Source organism: Manis pentadactyla, chromosome 4 (genome assembly GCF_030020395.1).
Source record: "Manis pentadactyla isolate mManPen7 chromosome 4, mManPen7.hap1, whole genome shotgun sequence".
In the NCBI taxonomy this organism is placed as follows: Eukaryota; Metazoa; Chordata; class Mammalia; order Pholidota; family Manidae; genus Manis; species Manis pentadactyla.
Window position 1 is genome coordinate 56,304,056 of NC_080022.1, and position 19,866 is coordinate 56,323,921.

Here is a 19,866-nt window from a genome sequence, read left to right on the forward strand (position 1 = left end):
CACTCCTTACCCATATATACTGTACAGGGTATATGGCACACCCCTCTTAAGAACATACTGCAATATAAAGTTTTTAGGATTTAAATCTAGACAGGTGCTTAGATAATTTAGTGTTTTGACATAACTGGATCATTTATATATTTAAAAGTATATAATTCTGTTTTTTAAAGACCCAGGCCAACTTTCCTTAAGCAGTCACCCAATATGCCACCATAGTTATCAAACGGAAAACAAGATTGTTATTCTGTATTAAATCAGTAAAGGGTATTTTAGAGAAAGGACAACTTGGAAAATAAAGACTTCAGAGTCCATGATTCCAAGATAAGAGCTTTTTAGTTATTAGCAGTGGTTACCAAACAAGCTGAAGGTAAATCTCTTCAAGGAGTTGCTCATAATTTGCTTCGTTGAGAAGAGGCAAGGAACCATTTCACTATTCCTCTATAAGATGATGCAAGTTTTTTTATCCTTGAAAGGGTTTTCTGAAGTTGGTATCCCTATCAGCAACGGGTCACTCCTGGCATGCTCCTCACAGTAGGACATGAGGTCTGCTGACGCCTTTGAAACCTGACATGTAGACAAACCAAAGCAAACAAATAAGAAAGAAAATGCTTTATTTACAAACTTTAAAAGTGTATTTGAATGCTCACCTGTTGTGTGGAAGACTGATGGAGAACAGGCTAACCAGAGTCTCAAAGTTTATTTGTTAGTTACAAAGGGATAAAGGTACTTCCAGCTGCAGAAACATGGCAGTTATAGCTTTCCTTAACCAAACGATCACACTGACCTCGTGTCTCCTGATGGGAGCACACTAGGACATACCACCAGCTAGCTGGCATTCCTGCCAAAGCATTTAACTGGAATCTACTTGCAGCCAAGGTGAGGGCCATTCTGAAAACTAAGTGGCCTGGATTCTTCAAAAATGGACTTGGTGTTAGGTAATATTATTAAATGATCCTGAATATTATAATTGTACTGTGGTTATGAAGAAGAATGCCCTTGAATTGAGGAGATAGGTGGTGAAGTATTTAGGGCTAAAGAGCCATGATGTCTATAAACAAGTTTTGAGTGGTTTCAAGAAAAAAAAAAGTGTGTTGTGTGTATGTATAGACAGAAAAAGAGAGAGAGAGAGAAAATGTGGCAAAAATATTAACAATTGGTGAATCCTGGTAGAGTTATATGGGTATTGTTAGAACTCCTCTGTAGGTTTGAAATTTCTCAACAAGTGTGGGGAGGAGGAGTATGTGAATTAAGGGAAGATTTTATCTTAGTTTCTGTTCAATAAAAAATTGAATGGAATGCATAACAGAGTTTAAGAACTGAATTATGTGCTTGGATCACAAACTTTGAGAGTCAAGAGAGTCAAGTTCTAGTAGAACTTCAAGATTTTACTGTTAAAGATTGGGCCGGAGAAATAAAATGGGACAAAACCATTAAGGGAAGGTGCAGTGCCTTCCTGACATGAGTTAAAGGTGGATAACGCTAAGATATGTGCAGAAAAGTCTGGGTGGGAGATCCCTTGGAATAATCAGATCACTGTCCCCAGGCAAGGAGCACAGGGCTGCTGAGTCCTGTCAAATACTGCATGAGAGGTCTCATGTTTTGGAGACAGGCGACTGTCTCCAGGCCCAGAGGAATTTATCAGGTGACTGTTTCAGTTTCTAAGAAACAGCATTACAACATTCCAGGGCACTCATGGCCTAGTCCTCCCTTCAGATTTGGAAGCAGAAAAGATGTCAAGTCAGATGACCTAATAAATGCCTTCCAGTTTCTTCCAGATCTCAGCTAAGGCTGGCATTACTCACCTTGGGTGCAGAATGTGGTCATTAAAGTCCCCACACAATTAAAAAGCTGTATTCTCCTAAAAAGGAGCCCCCAATTGTTCACTTGTTATGAATGGCTACCACAGCTGTACTGATAACTCTAGAATACTTAATAAATTCCAGAGGGTGTTTTTATAAGGTTCATCTGGAACCCGTCCCCAATGTAGACATCACAGGATTTGACTGTGGCAGGTCCTCAGGAAATCCTGTCACAGTTTTAGGTTTTCTGTCCAGAGAGGCTCATGCCAGTAGAAATGAAAGTTAGGATTCTGAGACTCGCATCTTGCTCTAGGAACATCCTGGTACCAAGCTGCACTAAGTGTGCATTTACCTTCTCTGAAATGTGACCCGGCCTTCAGAGAGCAGAACTGACTAGAAAACACGTTTAACCTCATCAAGGCTTCCTACCTTTATTCTTTCAATGGAGGCTTCCAGGCGCAGCTGCTGCACAGTCCTCCTCGCGTGGGCGATGTTATTGGTGCTTGCTGTTTTGCTTGACATCTTCACTTGTTGTTTCTACCTGAAATCTGAAGGGAATTTTCTTAAAGATGAGTAAGTCACCTTTGAGCTGTTTAAACATTCACAGTGCTTTTTGTTACTTTATGGGAGGAGGATTCATTTTCCAGTCATCACAGCCTCGATGAGGTAGTTACTAAAATGACCTTTGGTGGCCTAGGTATCTGCACTTGTTAGCCACTGGAGCACCTTCATAAATCTTTGGTTTGCAGAAATCCAGTACTAGCAGTTTAATCCGTGCACCCTAACAAACAGCACAAAGTAGCCTTTTTTTAGGAATTTCTAAGAGGAAATGCATACACATAAACATTTTGCAGTAGATTAGGGGGCTTCCAGCAAATGTGAGCACATGCAACAGAGGCCATGTTACACGTGCAGTTTAATATTACTGCTATGGACTTTAATAGAAGTTTTAATTTTATTTCATTTTGGTTCTCTTACCCAACAATTACACTGATGCAAGTTGTAGCAACAGAAACGGGCAATAGAAGAGAGTACCTCTGGAAAACCTAGCACCTCAAAATGCACCCTTTGTGCAATCAAGATTTGCAATCATTTGGAGAACATTAGGCAAATAAGGAAGTTTTTATTCAAGAAAAAGTGGGAACCTTTGAGCTGAAAGACTCTCAGTGATAGGTCCACAACAAATGTCAAATGGGATGCACTGAGCGGCCTGAAGCCTGACATATTTAATATGACTTTATCATTCCCTCCTTTGGCCTCATCCTGGTGCAGGGCACTTGCTAATCCTGGTCATCATCTGACTCTCCTCTCTGGTGTGAGCCCCTGGATTCCAGACTGCCCTTTCCTTCCCCCTTCCCAGCCACCTGGTGAAAAGCGAAGGAAACATCCTGGGCCTTGAGCCTTAACCCATCTCTGGTCGTCCAAGTGCAGGAAGGCAGGCTGGGGAAAAGCACAGCTTGGTGCCTCTGCCATATATGGCTAAGTTCTCTGCTGGCATGGTGGTGACTGGAGGAAAATGCAGAGCTGGCAGGACTGGCAGCAATGTGGCAATTTTATGACTCATCGGAGCAGGTGGACAGTAGGTAGGCTTCCCCTGTGGTATGCAAGGGCTCAGCAAAGTCTGAGGGCACTGTGGCGCCAATGGCAAATCTAGGCTGACTCACCTGCTGCAGGGGGAGCTGCCGCATGAAGCACATCTGCCATAAAAGCTTAGACTCGACAAGACTGCAAAAAACACCAGCAATCCACTGGCTCCACAGTGTCCACCATGTGGGCACCACGGCGTTCACCTGACTTCTATCTGCCACACTTGGAATGCTCTCAATGGCTGAGTTCCAGGATGTGGGTCAGGCTTGTATTCTCCGAGGCCAGAGGTAACAGTTTTGAGTCAAATGCACAAATAAAACTGCTTATAACTGTGTGCTGAACTTTGAAATCCAGCCTAATCAGCAAGCTTCACATTCCTGGGTTTGGACCCTGCCTCTGCCACTTACTAGCTGGGTGAGTACAGGCAGGTTACTTAACCTCTAGGAGCCCAAGTGCTCCCATTTGTAATATAAGGATGCTGACGCTTTTGAGGACTCAACTCGCTGATGCACAGGTAGTGTTTGCACTCCATAAATAGCAGCTGCTTTTTATATTTGTCCTCAGGGGACACACCCAATATAATGAATGAGAATTCCCCATGTCTGCCTCTCTCTGGTCAATGAGCCTCGAGGGTCTGACAGAACCAGGTCTGGAGGGCTGTGGATATCAGCCCCTCTTTCAGCATGGCCCTCGGTGATTCTGCTGCAGTCTAGTGTCAGGGTAGAAGGGGGGTGGTCTGTGACAGCCCAAAGAGAGGTCTCCTAGAATAAAGGAGCCCTAGCAGTGGAGGGAACAGGGAGGAGGATCACGTGGCAGGGCCAGATGGCCTTGGGTGACCTCGCTTCTCCACACTTCCTGCCTCGCTGCCTTTTCCTCAGATTCCTCAGTCACCCTGCCTGCCCCACCCAAGGAGAGGCCTAGGGTCTCCTCCCTGTGGAGTCCCTGCACCCAGTGGCCTGGCCCAGCCCCCTTCTGTGCTCCCAGGCAAGTGCTTATTAGCAGTCTTTGCAATGGGACTGAGGCAGTAGGCGACCTCACTGTGAGCAGTGTGAAGTGCCTGGATTCACAGTGCTGCTGGTTCCACATTTTGTTCCCCACAGCACGTCAAACTGGGTTCCCCTGCCAGCTGGCACAGGTTCTGAAGACTGGCCCCCTGCCTTCAGAATGTGAACACGACACCCTTTCAGAGCGGCTGGTGGTTTCTAGGCAGCATCCTAAGGACTTTCTAAATGTTCCCTTTGCATGAGAATAACGCCAAGCATTCTCTTCTCAACCTCCAGGGCATAAAGTTTCCAAGGCCTGAGCAAGTTTTCCTGTAACTGTAGAACAGTTCACACATATCAGGGTTGGATGGGTCATTGCTCCCACCCATATGGCCATAAGCAAAGTCCATAGTCAGGCTCTCTTCATAAAACGCTCGGGTAGTTCTCTCTAAAACTGGCAAAAAACTTTGCATCTAATACATGGGGGACTTTCTTACTTCTTGGCTGTATTATAGTCACGATTAAAAACAGCTAGCAATTCACAATTCACGCTTGTTAGCCTCTCCCAGCTTTCCCTAATCTGACATCAATGTTCTGACCTGCTCCTTCACTGAGGGCCTTCACCCCTGTCACTCAGCTTCCAGCTCCCTTCCACTGGGGACCCCTCTATCCTCAGCTTCACCTGGAGCCCCAGTCCCCATCTCCTGCTCTGCCAACCTATTTCGCGCTCCCAACTCAGATACAATTTCTCAAAGTTCACTTCCTTCTGCTGACATATGGAATATCCACTTAGAAAATGAGTTCACGAATTTAGGAGGCAGGTAATTTTCACAGCTGCAAGGATTAGCACAACTTCCTACTGCATGTTGTGTAGGAATAGCTTTTGCAAGTCAATTAAAGGGGAGCAATTGTGATCAATCCCAGAAAAAGCTGTACACCAGGGCGCTGGGAAAGAACACAATGCCTTATTATAACCTTCTTCCTCTGGAGAAATCAGATCAAAATTATTGTTTCAATTTGAGGAGCCTCTCGGAGGTACTCAAGCTGAGTACGAGAGGGCCACTACACTCTCTGAGCTGAACTGCGAGAGGGCCACTGCTGTGTGACTTGAGCGGCGGGAGGTGTCTCTAGGACCCGGAGGTCTAGCTGAGGACTTCCTCCTGACTTGCAGCTGCTCTGCAGCTCAACAGCTGGGCTAGGGCAGAACCTGCCCGAGAGGCTGGTACACAAACATCTCTGAACATCTCTGTGCCTTCAGAGGGTTTTCCTTCAATGGCAAAGATGTCTAGCTGTTTGTTTGTGCTACTATGTGGATAAAATCTTGCTTTATTCTTACTCCAAGAATAGCTTCCAAGGCAAACACCACCTGATACTTGTGTGGAACCTTGAGCGGGCACGTGTTGCTTTCATACTGATTGGGACATGAAGCATCACTATAACCCTGAAAGGCATCTTGCTATTCAGATGAGGCAGCTGAAGTTAGGAAGACTTGCTCCAGTTTAACCCAGCTCCTAAGCCTCGATTCAGCTTGCGAGCCTTTTCACCCTGGAAGCCATGCTTCCCACTGTACCAAGGCAGGGGTGCAATTCCAATTAAGTTGATTCACAAACATAGGGAATTACCAAACAGTCCACAGTATGGTTCTGATTAAACTGGCTAACAAGGGTGACCTTGACACTACGTGACCCGGAGTTGTAGGCTTGCTGATTGCTTCGAGTTTGTGCAACAACCCTCTGGTGCAGAATGCATCTGTTTTTCTGTCTGGTGCCCTGGAGGACAGGCTTCCCACTCATATCCATAAGGTAAGCAAGCCACTAGCAGGCAAGGACTGAGGTTAGCACCAGGAGATACATCAAGGAGATGCTGAGCCACCAATGTGCCATCTAACCCAGAAGGGCCAAAGCCTTTGCATGCCTGTGCAGACCCCCAGTTTGATAAAATTATGGCTATTTTTTCTGTAACCCTTGTTTTCATTTTTTTACATGTGGCTAACAGATTTGAATAAACATACACAGTAGTTAGCTATTCAAATAATTTGCATTGCTTTTAATGTTGTTCATTTGAATTCTCAGGGTTCCAAGAAATTATTAGGAACAAGATGTCTCATTAGGGAAATATGGGCATTTTGATCTTTGTTTAGATGGACTGAAGCAGGGAGGGCAAGTGTGTCACAGATCATACGCCGGGAAGCCCCAACACATGAATCAGAAGTCCTCATGGCCTGGCCAGTAACTGAATCACTGGAGGGAAGCCAACGTTCCTGAGCAAATATACCCCTTGTGGATAAAAGAGCAGGTTAAAAAAAAAAAAAGGCTTCCACTTCCCTTCAGATCTTGCCATAAACTGTCAGTGTCTTACTCTGGCTCTTTGTCTGTCCTTCATCTGTTAAACGGGGGCAGCAATACCTGTCTCAGAAGGCTACTGGGAAGATAAACAGGAGCACCTGTCAGAAATGACCCTGTGCATGCAAATATTGAATACTGGGCTCAGTAACAAGATAAAAACCATGTGTTTCGTTGGAAAGAAGAGAAAAATTCAGACAGCAAAAGAAGAATTTCAAGGTATGATGATCAGGTAGCAACATCTTTGCAACATAGCCTTAGAGGAAATGCAATCGGTGCGGGGTCAGACTCTTAAGTTTTTCTATTCTCATGAACATTTACTATTTTAAATCAGAGTCTGCAGGCTGAATCCAGACTGCAGATGGGTTTGTCTGGGCTCCAAATAGGCTTACTTTGTAAGTGTGTATGTTACCTTTAAATTGATAGTTGACATTTGAAAACTGGAGGTTTTACCTTAAAAGAAAGATTTCTTGAAAAATCAGAAAATCTTATACAACTGGGCTGTATCTGTTCCTTTAACATTTGCTGGCACAGTTGCCAGGCCCGCTGTTGGAACTTGTGACACAGCCTTTATGCCTTGGATATTTAGTCCCAGGGTCTGGAATCAAGGATCGGGCCAGGGGACCTGAGCTCTCTATTGCCCTTGCCACTTCCTAGCTCTAGGACCCTAGGCAGGACTCATAAGCTATCTAAGCCTCAATTTTCTCATGGGAAAAAATGGGGATAATAATACTTTCTGTCCCAAAGGACTGTTAAGAGCATCAGATAAAACAGGCATATGAATCTCATACAGAGAATACTTCTGCTGAGCCGTAGGTACCAGCATCCTCTGAGCACAGCTTGCCAGCAGAGCTCTGAGCCCCCTGGGCATGTGCACTACTCTTCTCCTGCCCTGCGCCTTGCTGAATCGCAGAGATGGCAGGTGAAAATCTACATCTCCTAGTGTTATCAGCCGAACTGTGTCCCCGTAAATTTATATGTTGAAGTTCCCAGTCAGAATGTACTGTATTTGGAGATGGAGTCTTTAAAGAGTTGGTTAATTCAAATGAGGTTGTTCGGGTGGCCCTAATTCAAGGACTGGTGTGCTCCTAAGATGAGGCAATTTGAACACAGACAGGTATGGAGGGAAGGCCGTGTGAAGACACAGGGAGAAGACAGCTGCCTATAGCCAAAGTGAGAGGTCTCAGAAGAAGCCAATCCTGCCCACACCTTGGCCTCCAGATTTGTGAGAAAACAAATCTGTTGTGTAAGCCACACAGGCTGGGGTACTTTGTATGGCTGCCGGGGCAACTAAGATGCCCAGGTTCTCTGCAGCCAGGGCTCCGACGGCGCGGCTCCATGGACGGGATGTATGCAGGAGAGAACTGGACAGAGGAAGTGAGAAGCCAGTTTCAGGCCGCTTGGCTTGTCTCTGCGGGCAAGCAGAGTAGCGGGCAAGCCACTCTTTGTGGAGGGGGTGGTGCCCCAGTGTCCGTTCACTAGCACTATGGTGCTAAGAAGCTGCGTGGTGGCAGTGGCCTCCCGATTTTCCACTTTCCCCAGGGGCCCATTCTGTGGTGAGGTCTGGAAGGCAGTCCTGGTCTGGAAGCTGAGAGCCTGCTCCTCCAGCCACATGCGCTTAATCCCCTGTATGAAAGCCCATCTTGCTAACGTCGCCAAGAGTGCTGTATGTCTGCTGTAACTGAACACTGGCTAATACACAGTTGTTGATCTGTTGTTTGGTAATCTGTAAATATCTGTAATTTGTAAAAATCTGATTCAGTAAGTCTGTGGCAGGGCCCAAACTTACAAAGATTAGCTCTGATGTCTATTATTATTATGCCATCATGGCTGAATGAACCAAACTTCAAACTCCAAACTTGTAAAGAGGGATAGGCAAGACATAAAATTCTCTCCTCCCTAACCATGGCTCACAGGCCCGGAGGCCAAAGGTGGCTGCACCTGTGACCACCTGTATGTCCTGGCTGCTCCCATCCACTTCTGAGAGCTCAGGGCAAAGAGAACAAGTTGCTGGCCTACAGGGAGGAAATGAGAGGCAGGGACGAGGAAGGGCTGTGTGGAGGGGTGGACAGTATGGCTTAGGATGGGGTAGAGAGAGTGACTGGAGCTCTAAGAGAAGTTCACCAAGGCTCAGAAACTGCAGAATGAAAACAAGTGAGAACAGCTTTCTCTCAAGGCATTCAAGTCCCTGAATAATGATGATGATGATGATGATGATGATGATGATGATGATGTTATTATAGGGATAAAATTTAGCAATTGCCACCATTTATTGAATACTTAGTATGTGCCAGGTAAGAAAACTCCATGAAGCACATCATTTAATTTTCTTAGAGACAAATTCTTTAGTAATTTCTATTTTCATGAAGCACAGAGAGGTTAAAAAAAAAAAGCTTGCTGCAGATTACACTGATTTATGTAGCAGAGCTGGGACTCAGGGCCACCTGACTCTCAAAGTCATCCTCTTTATCACCACTCTATACTGCCTGCCTGAACATCAAGGCCACAGGGAAGGAATTGGGAGAAAGCAGGGCCAAGTGTCAGCCAGAAGACCGGACAAAGCAGACATATCTCTGTTTATGGCCTGTTGCTCATTCACATAGGGGGGCTCTACAGCAAGGATGGTAGGAAGTGTGGAGGTAAGTGTCCTTGGAAGAAGATCTAAGTGAAGGAGAATTGGTTGCTCTTATTTAAAAGGACTGCCCCAGATTCCAGGTGAGGCTACTGCTGAAGACACAGGAGAGAAGCTGGCAGGGAGCCACGAGGTGAGCCAGCCCTGGGGAGCATATCTAGAGGAGGGAGCCGCAGAGCCTGAACAGCGGGTTCCTAACTTCTCTGTGTATCTAGAACACCAGTGGCACTTGTTAAAAAGAATCTGATTCAGTAAGTCTGTGGCAGGGCCCAAGAATCTGAATTTAAGCAGTTCCTAGGTGATTTCAATATAGGTCCTCCTAAGAAACACTGATAATGATTATCAGAGTCTCTGCCACTTGGTTCTACCCATGTTTATTTCTGTCTGGGAGTTAAAACATGTCAAAAGAATGTCACTTCCTATCTGTGCTCAACTTTTCAAAGCTCTGCACAAGTGCTGGAAAATTCTAACTCCTTTCAATGACCTTAACCTACCTTCAGTTTGAAATAGCTCTTATCATTTAAAATACTTCTTTGCTACAAAAATATAAATATGTTTTCTTAATAGCCACTTCCTCCTGGAAAGTGTTTCTTTCCAAGATAGTGCTGCTAGCCTATCCTCTTTTTCCCTGTCTAATGATCTTCCTTTCTGTATTTCTTGCTGCTTAGGACTGTTTTCTCAGACGCTCAGTCCGGGAAGACCTGGGGTAGCAGAGTGAACAAGGGATGTTTGTAGCTGGACAAATTCCAATTCTGGCTTGTCACTTACTTCTCCAAGTTGCTTCAATTCTCTGACCTTCAGTTCTCTCATTTGTAAAATGAGAAGGGATAATAATAGTATCTACCTCATAGAGTCATCACTAGGAGGAAATGAAAGAATGTATGTAAATTACTCAGCACCTGCCTGACCCACACTGGTCCTCAGAGCAGACGATATTTGACCATTATGACTTTAGCTATGACAACACACTTTGTATGCAGTCCCGACCCTTCAATTTCAATGACTAAATGAAAGCCTGTTTAAACTTATACTCAAATGGTGCGCAGTGGCTTCAAACACAATCCATGAAAACCCAAGGAAACATTGCTGCCTGCCCCCAACTTTCCTGATGTCCCTTTCTCAGTAGTGACACCACCATTGTCCTGGGCACTGAGGTATCCTTTGCTTCAGTGCTCCTTCTAATTCCTTAGATCAAGTGCTGTCCAATAGAAATGTGAACCACATACAGGAATTTAAATTTATCTAGTAGCCACATGAAAAAAAAGTGAAATTAATTTTTATTTTCTTAGCCTAATATGACTAAAACTGAAATGCGATCAATGTAAAAAGAAATTGAGATGTTTTTAAAAGAATTATTAAATGTGCATTTTATACTCACAGCACATCTTAATTTGGACTAACCATATGTTCAGTGTTCAGCAGTCACCGTGGCTGCCTTACTGGACAGTGTAACCATAGATCCTGGCCAACTTTGACAATCCCCTCCCCCCCATCTTATTCTTCTCCATTCTCCCAGCTTCTATTGTACCTCAGTCCTGACTCCCAGCACCTCACGTTAGGACTACAGGCCTCAGCCTTGCAACAGGACTCATGTCCCATATGTTTCTCCAATCTCATCTATCCTGATTCCTATATACTCAGTTACAGTACCACTTTCAGCTTATCTCCCTCCATCTCAAAAAAGGATTCCCCAGTACCTCCAGGAAAAGTCCAAAAGGCTCAGCTTTGCAATCCAGAACTTAATATTTTTGCCACCATAATACAAATCTGAACAATTAAAGTAGCTTGTTCCCATGGAATTGAATCTATGTCAGACATCAGGCTGCACGTCAATCACTGTCAATACACTGTCTTACTGAATCCTCACAATGACCCTGTGCAGTAGGTTCTATTTTCATCCTCTTTTCACACATGAAGAAACTGAGCCCCAGAGAAGGTAGGTATGTGCTTGGGTGAACGTAGGCCCAGGGAGTCCAATTCCAGAGGCCCCACCCAAAACCTCTATTACCCTACTACTGTAGTACCAGGGGACCGTCACCCTCTTCGCTGGCTCTGTGGGCTGTGTTTACTCCCACCTGCAAGTCTGCACCCATGTTCTCTCCTGCTTCTCTTGGCCTATTTACATTCTCTCTTATACTTTTATGCCCTAGCAGTAGTAGTAGGCCCTAACTACTTTTGCTTGCAGTGATTCATTCCCTTTATGAATTCCTGCTGCATGCTTACAGCTCAAGGGTTCAGGGGCCCGTTTTAGGGCTGGCCCATGCATGAGAAGGGCAGGCAGGGAGAGGTGTGCATGAATCCCCTGAAATTGTATGCAAAATTTGGTGTATGTGCCTGTGTTTATTCTTTCTGAAGTGAGGATTTATAGCAATCATCAAGCTCCCAAAAGGGCCCGTAACGCCCTTCATTTCAGTGCTTAACTGTGTTGTTTATGCTTATGGCCATGTAGTGGACTTTGTATGTGTGAATACTGTCTTCCCTCTGTGGGAAGTTCAGCTCAGTAACAACAGTGTAGCAGTTACATTTATTCATTATTACTGTATGCCAGGTATGATATCTAGCACTGTCTAGAAACATTAGTTCATTTAAGTTCATTTAATATTATCTGCAACCATACAGGTTGGATGTATCATTATCTATTGAGACTGACACTCAGAAAGGTTAAGTTTTGCCCAAGATCAGATAGCAAGTGGTAGAAACCGAATTTGAACCCAGATCTCTCCTACTTTGAAGCCACGCCCTTAATCAGACAGGTTATCCCACACCATCTTCTCTCTTGTATTGACTAACGCAGAGAATGGAGCCTCAGTAAATAGTTGGGTTAGCTTAAGACATGCAGTGTAGCAACCAACACATCAGCCAGCATGAGCCTATCACCCTGAGGTGTTTATGTGTCCAGTGTTTGTTTTCTTAGAAACAGGATACACCCTGCTGCTCCTTCCCACAAGCATCCCCACAAAATACTGAGTGTTCCAAGCCAAAGGTTACCCACCTGCCTGGTCGCCTTCAGAGCTCTGGGAAGACTGGGTGGAGTCCCTGGGACTCCCTGGCACTTGGTCAGGGCCCACTGCTGGTGCTGCAAGCACTCACCTCCCGCACAGGCTGGCTGCTTGCGTGGCACCCAGATTTGGAGGGCAGTACTGCTCTCCACCCCTACACTGTGCCCCAAACTAGTTTTCAGCCAGTGAAGGGGGGCCCTGGGGAGTATCTCTCTGATGCTGGCCTGCAGACGTGCAGGACCCAGCTGCTTCTGGGGTAGCCAGGCCAGGATCCAGCCACATAGAGGTGTGCGTTAGCAGACAACACAGAGAAGCACTTTTACAAAGAAGTTTTACTGTCCTCCTGGCAAAGCAAGACTGGCTGAGAATTGGTCTGCTCATGTCTGCATGGCTAGCTTAGGATAGCTGGATGTCTCATTTGTTTATGAATAAGTGAAAGAATAAATAAATGGATGAACTTATTTAATATTGAAAACAAACCTAACATTTACAGAGTGCCTTTTCTATGCCAGGCACTGTGATAAAGGTTCATGTAAAGTTATTATTCTTTACAACATCCCTAAGAAAGAAATTACAATTATTTCATTAACAAGTTTTTAAATTTTAAAAGAATATATGTGTATAGTAAAGATTTTCAACAGTCCCAAAGGGTATATGACAAAAATGAACTGTCCTTCTACTCTGTACTTCTTGAGAGAGGATCACTGTTACCAGTTTCTCGTTTCCTTCTGAAGACGTCCCATGCATATACAAACAATTATTGTATATCTGTCTTTAAAAATGCAAATGGGAGCATGTTATATGCACGGCTCTGTACCTTGCTTTTTATTTAGCTAACATTCTATTCTGGAGATCATGATGAACTTGGTGTTATTTAACTCATTCTCCAAATGAGGAAACCAAAACTCTCTGGATTACCTAGCGAGTAAGTGCCAGGGCTGAAATGCACCCTGGCGCTCCAGCCATGACTGCACATGCAGGCTGGGGCTAGAGAGAGGAAGTGGGAATGATCAGAGAAGCAGAAGACACAACTCCTGCTCAAAAGAGCTCATGGCTTTTGGGGGCAAATGATATTCTAGGAAGTGAGAGAATGAGTTCCAGCAACATAAGAACATTTCCAAGATCCAATTCCACTGTTCCCTGAGTTGTGAAGCATTTGTGATGAGAAGGATGTGGAGAGCGGGAGTGACTCCAGAGGGAAGCCCCCCAGAGCAGAGCTCCTCCAGACTCCATGCCAGCAGGCCATAACATTAACATCACTGGCAGCTTCTAAGAAAAGCAAATTCTCATCCCCTGCCTCCAGACCTCCTGAATCAGAAACTCTAGAGGTGGGGCCCCCAGCAATCTGTAGTTTAACAAGCTCCCAGGTGGTTGGGATGTTCCCCAAAGCTTAAGAACCACTGTGTTAGAAGGAGGGGGGTTCCGACTTAGGACTTTTAAACAGGAGAAACTAGCTGTTAAATAAATTAACAATGAGTCTACTTAAACCATATTTGATCTACATTCCTGGCATTATCATAGGATAAACTAGAGTGGGGACAGAATGCACAGACCATTCATCTTGAGGAAGTTATTCCTGGCAGAGGACATAGGACCCATCTGTCCAGCAGAGGAGGCAGACATTCCAAATGCCCTGGTTTAGGGCTTCACCTCTTACCTGTGGCAATATGTCTATGGCCCTTTGCATATCCACACCCGGAAAACGTGTACCTTCCTTTCCATCTATGTGACCAACTGGGAGTCCTCCTCATCTGCCTTCCTGAAGGACCTGCCTTGGACCCCCTACCACCTCCCCTAGGTGAGCAGGACTGGAGGGTGCCTGCAAGGGGATTCTTTACCCAGGATGTTGTCCACAACATAGCTACTCCCCCTTCATTCCTGGTGGGCTGACAAAACAGAAGAATGGATATTTAGGATTCCTGTAGGAAAGGCCTAATATCTGATGCGCTTGGTGCAGAGGGCATGCTCTGTAATACTGTTCAGCAGATGGGAGTTTGTGCACTTGCCCAGAGAGCACTCAGGCCAGCCAGCCAGTACCTAAGGGTGGAGCTGGCAGTGAGGCAGCTCCAAATGCTGCTGCAGCCATTTCAGACTGAGGCATCCAGGCAGTCATTCCTCCTGCTTGAAGGTACAGGTAGGGTAAAGCCAAGAGAGGAAGGTGTTTAGGGAACACAGAGAATGTGCAGGCCCCTGCGTTTACAGGTACTGGCTGGGCTGAGCCCACTGACAAATAAGGAGTGTGGGTTACTGGACTGGTGCATAAAGTCTCATAATTCCAACAGGATGGACATTTATGTTCATGTAAGTAAGGAATATTAAGTGACCCAAAAGCATGACAACTGCCAGCATAAGAATCTTAGAGAAGGGAAGGTCAGTGAGGGCTTGAGCAAGCAGCAGAGGCATGAAAGATACAGTTCTTAAATGAATCAGTCCTCAAAAGGAAGGCACTGCTAGGTGGTAGCAAAGTAGTGGGGAAAATTTCAGAATGGTTATTGAGGGAGCAGTAGAGAGTGGATTAAAGCTGACTCTGTTATGTGAAAATGGGAGCCACCAAAGGCTTCTGAGCAGAAGCAACAAGATAGGGAGTATTATCAGAGAAACAACTGAGCAACCTTACATTGGCTGGAATAGAGATAGGAGACAGAGAAAGACAAGGTGGAACACTTCCATGCAAGGTCTAGGGGAGGGCAATATGATAAAGAGCCTGGGCTTTGGGGTCAGATGGGGTCAAATCTGGACTATGTTACTTAGTTTTGCCTGATGGTGAAGGAATCACTTAGTCTTGCTAAACTCCTAGGTTCTCTATCTCTAAAATGGGCTAACAAGAGAGCCTACTTCATAGGACTGTAATGATTTAATGAAATCATACAGAAAAGAGCCTGGCCCACAGAAATCACACAATGTTACCAATCACTGTCATCATCATTGTTATTAGGAGTTAACAGCCTAAGACTGCAAACAGATGAAGGCCATGGAATGCAAAGAAAAGACTGGATGCAAGGGTAGGAAATGTTAAGAATGAAGAAGACTTCATTCTTTGGGCTGAAGAGCACTGACAGCCCAGAAGTGGTGGTTGGGCTCTAGACTTTGGAGGTAGAGCTTGAAGAAAATGTCAGATCTTTCCTCATGTGGGTGGGGAAAAGAAGGGGGCCTCAGAGGAGCAGAGAAGGGGCAGGGGAAGCTGCCGAGGACAGGACAGGGCAACACCATCACAAAGGCTAGGGGAAGTGAGAGAGTTGGGGGAGGAAGGGCAAAAGTTAATGCTACCTGAATATGTTTAAAAGTATGTTATACCCAAAAAACATCCTGTAAGAATAAACTCCAAAATGTACCTATTGCTAGGGGGTGAGAATTTTAGGGGATTTTTAATGTTTTCATGCACTCCTGCAATTTATAATTTTTATTTTTCAGCCTTAATAGCTAATATTTATATAGCACTTATACTTGCAAGCACTGTTCTAAGAGCTTTACAGATATTAGCTTACATAATCCTCAAAACAATGCTATGAAATTGTTACTATTGCTTTCCCCAGTTTTGGATTAAAGAAGCGGAAGGAAGCAGACACTTAGAACATAGCCAAGGTCAGGGTGAAGGTAAATGGAGGAGCCAGTATTATGATCCCGGCAGCCTGACTCTGGAGTCTGTGCTTTCAACCACATGTGATACTTTTATGATTGAAAAAAAAAAAAAGCCCAGCAATTGTTATTCACAAAACTTGGAGAAGGGGCAGTTATTAGTCACTGTAGAAGTGTACAGGAACGAGAGAGCTAGCATAGCTCATGGGACTTGGTGATGGGTAGTTACTGGCGACCTCTGAGCAAGTGGCTTGCATGCCATGAGGCGGATGGACATTGACTGGGGAGGGTGCAAAGAGAGAACAATTAATTCAGGAATTGAGGTGGAGAGTATAGGGGGGTATTTAGAGAAAGGTGGCAGCGTGGTGAAGACAAGGAATTGGAGGGAAACTTTTAGGGGCAGGAGGATTGTTTCAAGAGATGGCTGTCACCTGAGCATTTTCAAAAGCAGAGGAGTGTTGTTGAGCACCTGTGAGAGAGTGGGGAGCCTAGGGGGAGAGGCCGCCCGAGAGCCAGTGGGCATGGGCTCAGGGCTGGCCTCGGGAATGAGGGGAGGAGAGGCTGGGACAAGAAGGCCCGAAAGATAGCGAGGCGGAACAGCAGGAGGGCAGGCCACTGAGAGGCTCAGGCCGGAAGCCTTCTAATAGGTGGAAAGAAAAGGGACACCAACTATCAATTTGTGCAACAAAGTGGGAAACTCTCAGACATCACACACGGCAAAGGAAGACAGGCACAAAAGAGCATACACTCTCTAATTCCGTTTATATAAAGTTCAAGGCAAAACTAATCTTTCATGATTAAAAACCAGAAGAGTGGGGCAAGTGGAAGAGGAGACAGATGAATTTAGATTGGTCACGGTTTATGGCTAATTGTTGAAGTCAGGTAATAGGTATACAGGATGCATTCTATTTTCATATATATTTGAAAATGTTGAGAATAAAAAGTTGGTAAAATTCTAAGATCCTAAGCATAACCTATAACAACAATTATTAACCCCCTGAGATGAGTTCTGTCATTAAAAAATGGAAGATTCATTAATTATCTTCCATTTCCTCCTCCAGATCATGATCTAGCCTTATGCTCAGCAGAGGAGGTAACTGCCCTTTGAGGAGGCATAGATGGGATTAAAACAGCCATGATCTGGGTTTTATACAGCACTCTGTCCCGTTTTATATGGCACTCAGGACCTGGGTCACAGACACCAAAGTTTAACTTGCCAGGAAGCATTCTCCTGGCATTTACCCACAAAAAACTAAAGGCCCAACACTGTGGTCCAGACACCCACCACTTGTACACGCCAAAGGGATACTTAATTTTTCTTCCTTCTTTCAATTCACCTTCTCCCTTTAAACTCTAGCAGGAAACATGTCTGGACTTGATAACTGCTTTGAGGAAAAGCAAAATCTGTTGAATTCCTGGGGTGACCAGCAAGATGTACACTCCTGCTGGCCCTTATGGTAAAAGTACTTGTTGTTTTAATCCTCATAATACCTAAAAGATTTTTTGTTTTCAAAGGGAAAGTACTGAAGAGACCAGGGATCCCCATGGTAGCTTCCTGTAGTTCTCATTCCCTATGTAAATCGATTAGAATTCTCGCTCTAAAAGCAAACTTGTTGATTCACTCCCCTCCTTTTTTTAAGTGTTTCTTTTGGGAAATACAGAAGAGGAAACTAAAGCCCAGTCACTTAAGGTCCAAACCTTATTAGGAACATCAATACAGTTTAAATACTTTGGCACCCAGGAGGGACACTTCTACTTCAGCTCACTGAGTTCTGGTGAAGTCTCAGAATGTCTGCAGTTCATCTTAAGGAGTGATATAAAACTCCTCAGAAATATGAATTAACTCAAACTCATTAACATTTTAATTTAAGTGAGATATAGAAGTTTTGAGAAAGTCCAAACTAAACAAACAATCATGACAGACTATCACTTAAAACAATTGGAAAGATGACACTAATTTAAATACATTACACATTCGACCAACATATTACCACCAACAACTTGCTTGTTTTGTTGATATAAACTCAATCTCACAAAGCATGAGCATCAAATGGAATGCATCGAGAAAGATTACTGCTTGTAAGGCCCCCAAAAGAGTTTCTATGGCTACTCTCAGCCCCAGTTTTCTGGGCCAGAACTATTTCAAATATCCTGCTTCTGTTGGTATGCTAGTAACTTACCAGACCACAAGTCCCAAGAGTTGGCCTTACAGCTGTGCTCATCATACTTTTCATAAATGCTCACATCTACTTTATCAATCAGTCTTTCTTTGTCTAATCATCTATTTGACATTAGGTCCCTGGAGGCCTAACACCCTACATTACAGAGTTCTTTATCTCTTTTATATATAACATACAAAGAATAAATAGATACTGATTTGATTTGTTATGAGACAGATGGATGGCCTTCGCAGGAAGTGGTAGATTTGCCATTTTTCCTCTTTGTAATTCAGGAAACGTAAGGGACAATATATTCCTGATGCTGGGTATAGGGCAGGAATTCAATAAATACTTAATTCAATGAAATAATGACACCGGAATCTGTGGCAGTATTTTAGGTGAGAGTTAAGGACCTGAACTCAGTGTATGAAAACCATAAATTCTGAACAAATGGGGATCATGTCACATTACAAAAGGATTCCTTCAGGTAATACTTTACCAGATTCATTATCTACTGGACACAGGTTAACACAGAGAAACTGAATGTCTAGCTCTGATTCTAATTAATATCAATTAGGAATCATAATAAACATCTCTAAGTTATAGCATTTTATACAACTCCTTCTGTGTCTTGAGCACAGTTCTTGAATTTTCAAAGTACAAGCCTAGCATGTATGCTTTCCTCTGTTGTGTACTTATGAAGGGAAAGGTGATACAGACTTCAGTTAATTAGCATAACGCTGCCCTTGGTTTCAAAAGCAGCTCCTTAACTGGCCTCTGGCCTCAGTGGCACTTACCCCTTGAAGATGGATATAGGAAAGTATAATTCTGATGCTGCAAGCTCTGGAAAGAAAGAAGTTTCCCCAAACGCCTCCACTGATTCAATCAGCCTGGGCAGGTCAGGCACCTGGGTGAGGCTTATAAGGGGACTGTGTCCCAGGGTAATTCATCTTATGAGCGGCAAGAGTATAATATACATTTCCAAGCAAATCCTTAATGAATCCGGGGATTAAACTGCTGAAAGAGCTCACAGGAGATCAGCAGGAAGTTGTCTGTGACCAAATATGAGTTTAGAAGGTTGTGCAGATTCTATCAAAAGTTGGCCTTGAGATAGTTTCAGAAGTGCATGAAATTCTTTGGAACACTTCTATGCATAATATAAGTCAAAATAAATGACACATGTTTATATTGTATGAAAAAATTATGAGATTGATTTTAGTAGACTGAATAAACACGAGTATTATAGAAACAGCCATTATCTGCCATTTATAAATGAACAGTCATGGCAGTCACATGATTGCTGCGTGCTTGCGCCTTCTCTTACAAATGAAAACTATCCCCAGCCAAATTCCCGGGAAACCTACTTAAGTGTCACATGCAAGTGCTCCCACATGTTTGTATGTCACTTCTGCCTTCACCTAATATTGGAAGCTGGTATTCTATTTCTAATGTGGTAAGCCTGATATAATAATAAGGCCATTAAATGATTGCAATTATAAAGTATTTTCTCATATACCATCTATATTAGATGAGGTCAGTTAACCACTTAATTGTATTTTAATTTAGCATGCAAATTTATGTGACCAATAAGAAATTTCTGAATATAACTGGAAAAATAGAGACTCCCATTTCTTAGTCAATTTCCTGACAAGTAGTCTATTCTTATTGATGGGCTATTTTGTAGCCTATCAGGTGTTTCCCCTCTTAATATTTAGTGCATTTTCACTTTTAATAATTCTACATGTTCCTTAAATGGAGGAAAGTATCGGCTTTTCCTCTCTTAAATATA

At 43.9% G+C, this 19,866-nt stretch overlaps 1 protein-coding gene across 3 annotated transcripts in view; it reads right to left on the reverse strand.

The window, feature by feature from the left end:
• Positions 1-314: 314 nt before the first annotated feature.
• GNG12 (G protein subunit gamma 12) overlaps positions 315-19,866 on the reverse strand; it is a 128,027-nt gene continuing 108,475 nt past the window's right edge. For all 3 annotated transcript variants that reach the window (XM_057500310.1, XM_036933136.2, XM_057500311.1), the window contains 2 exons: positions 2,229-2,347; positions 315-564 (listed from right to left, as the gene is read on the reverse strand). In XM_057500310.1, coding sequence (XP_057356293.1) covers positions 439-564; positions 2,229-2,321 — 219 coding nt within the window. In that variant the 5' untranslated portion in view covers positions 2,322-2,347 and the 3' untranslated portion in view covers positions 315-438. The remainder of the gene's footprint in view (positions 565-2,228; positions 2,348-19,866) is intronic.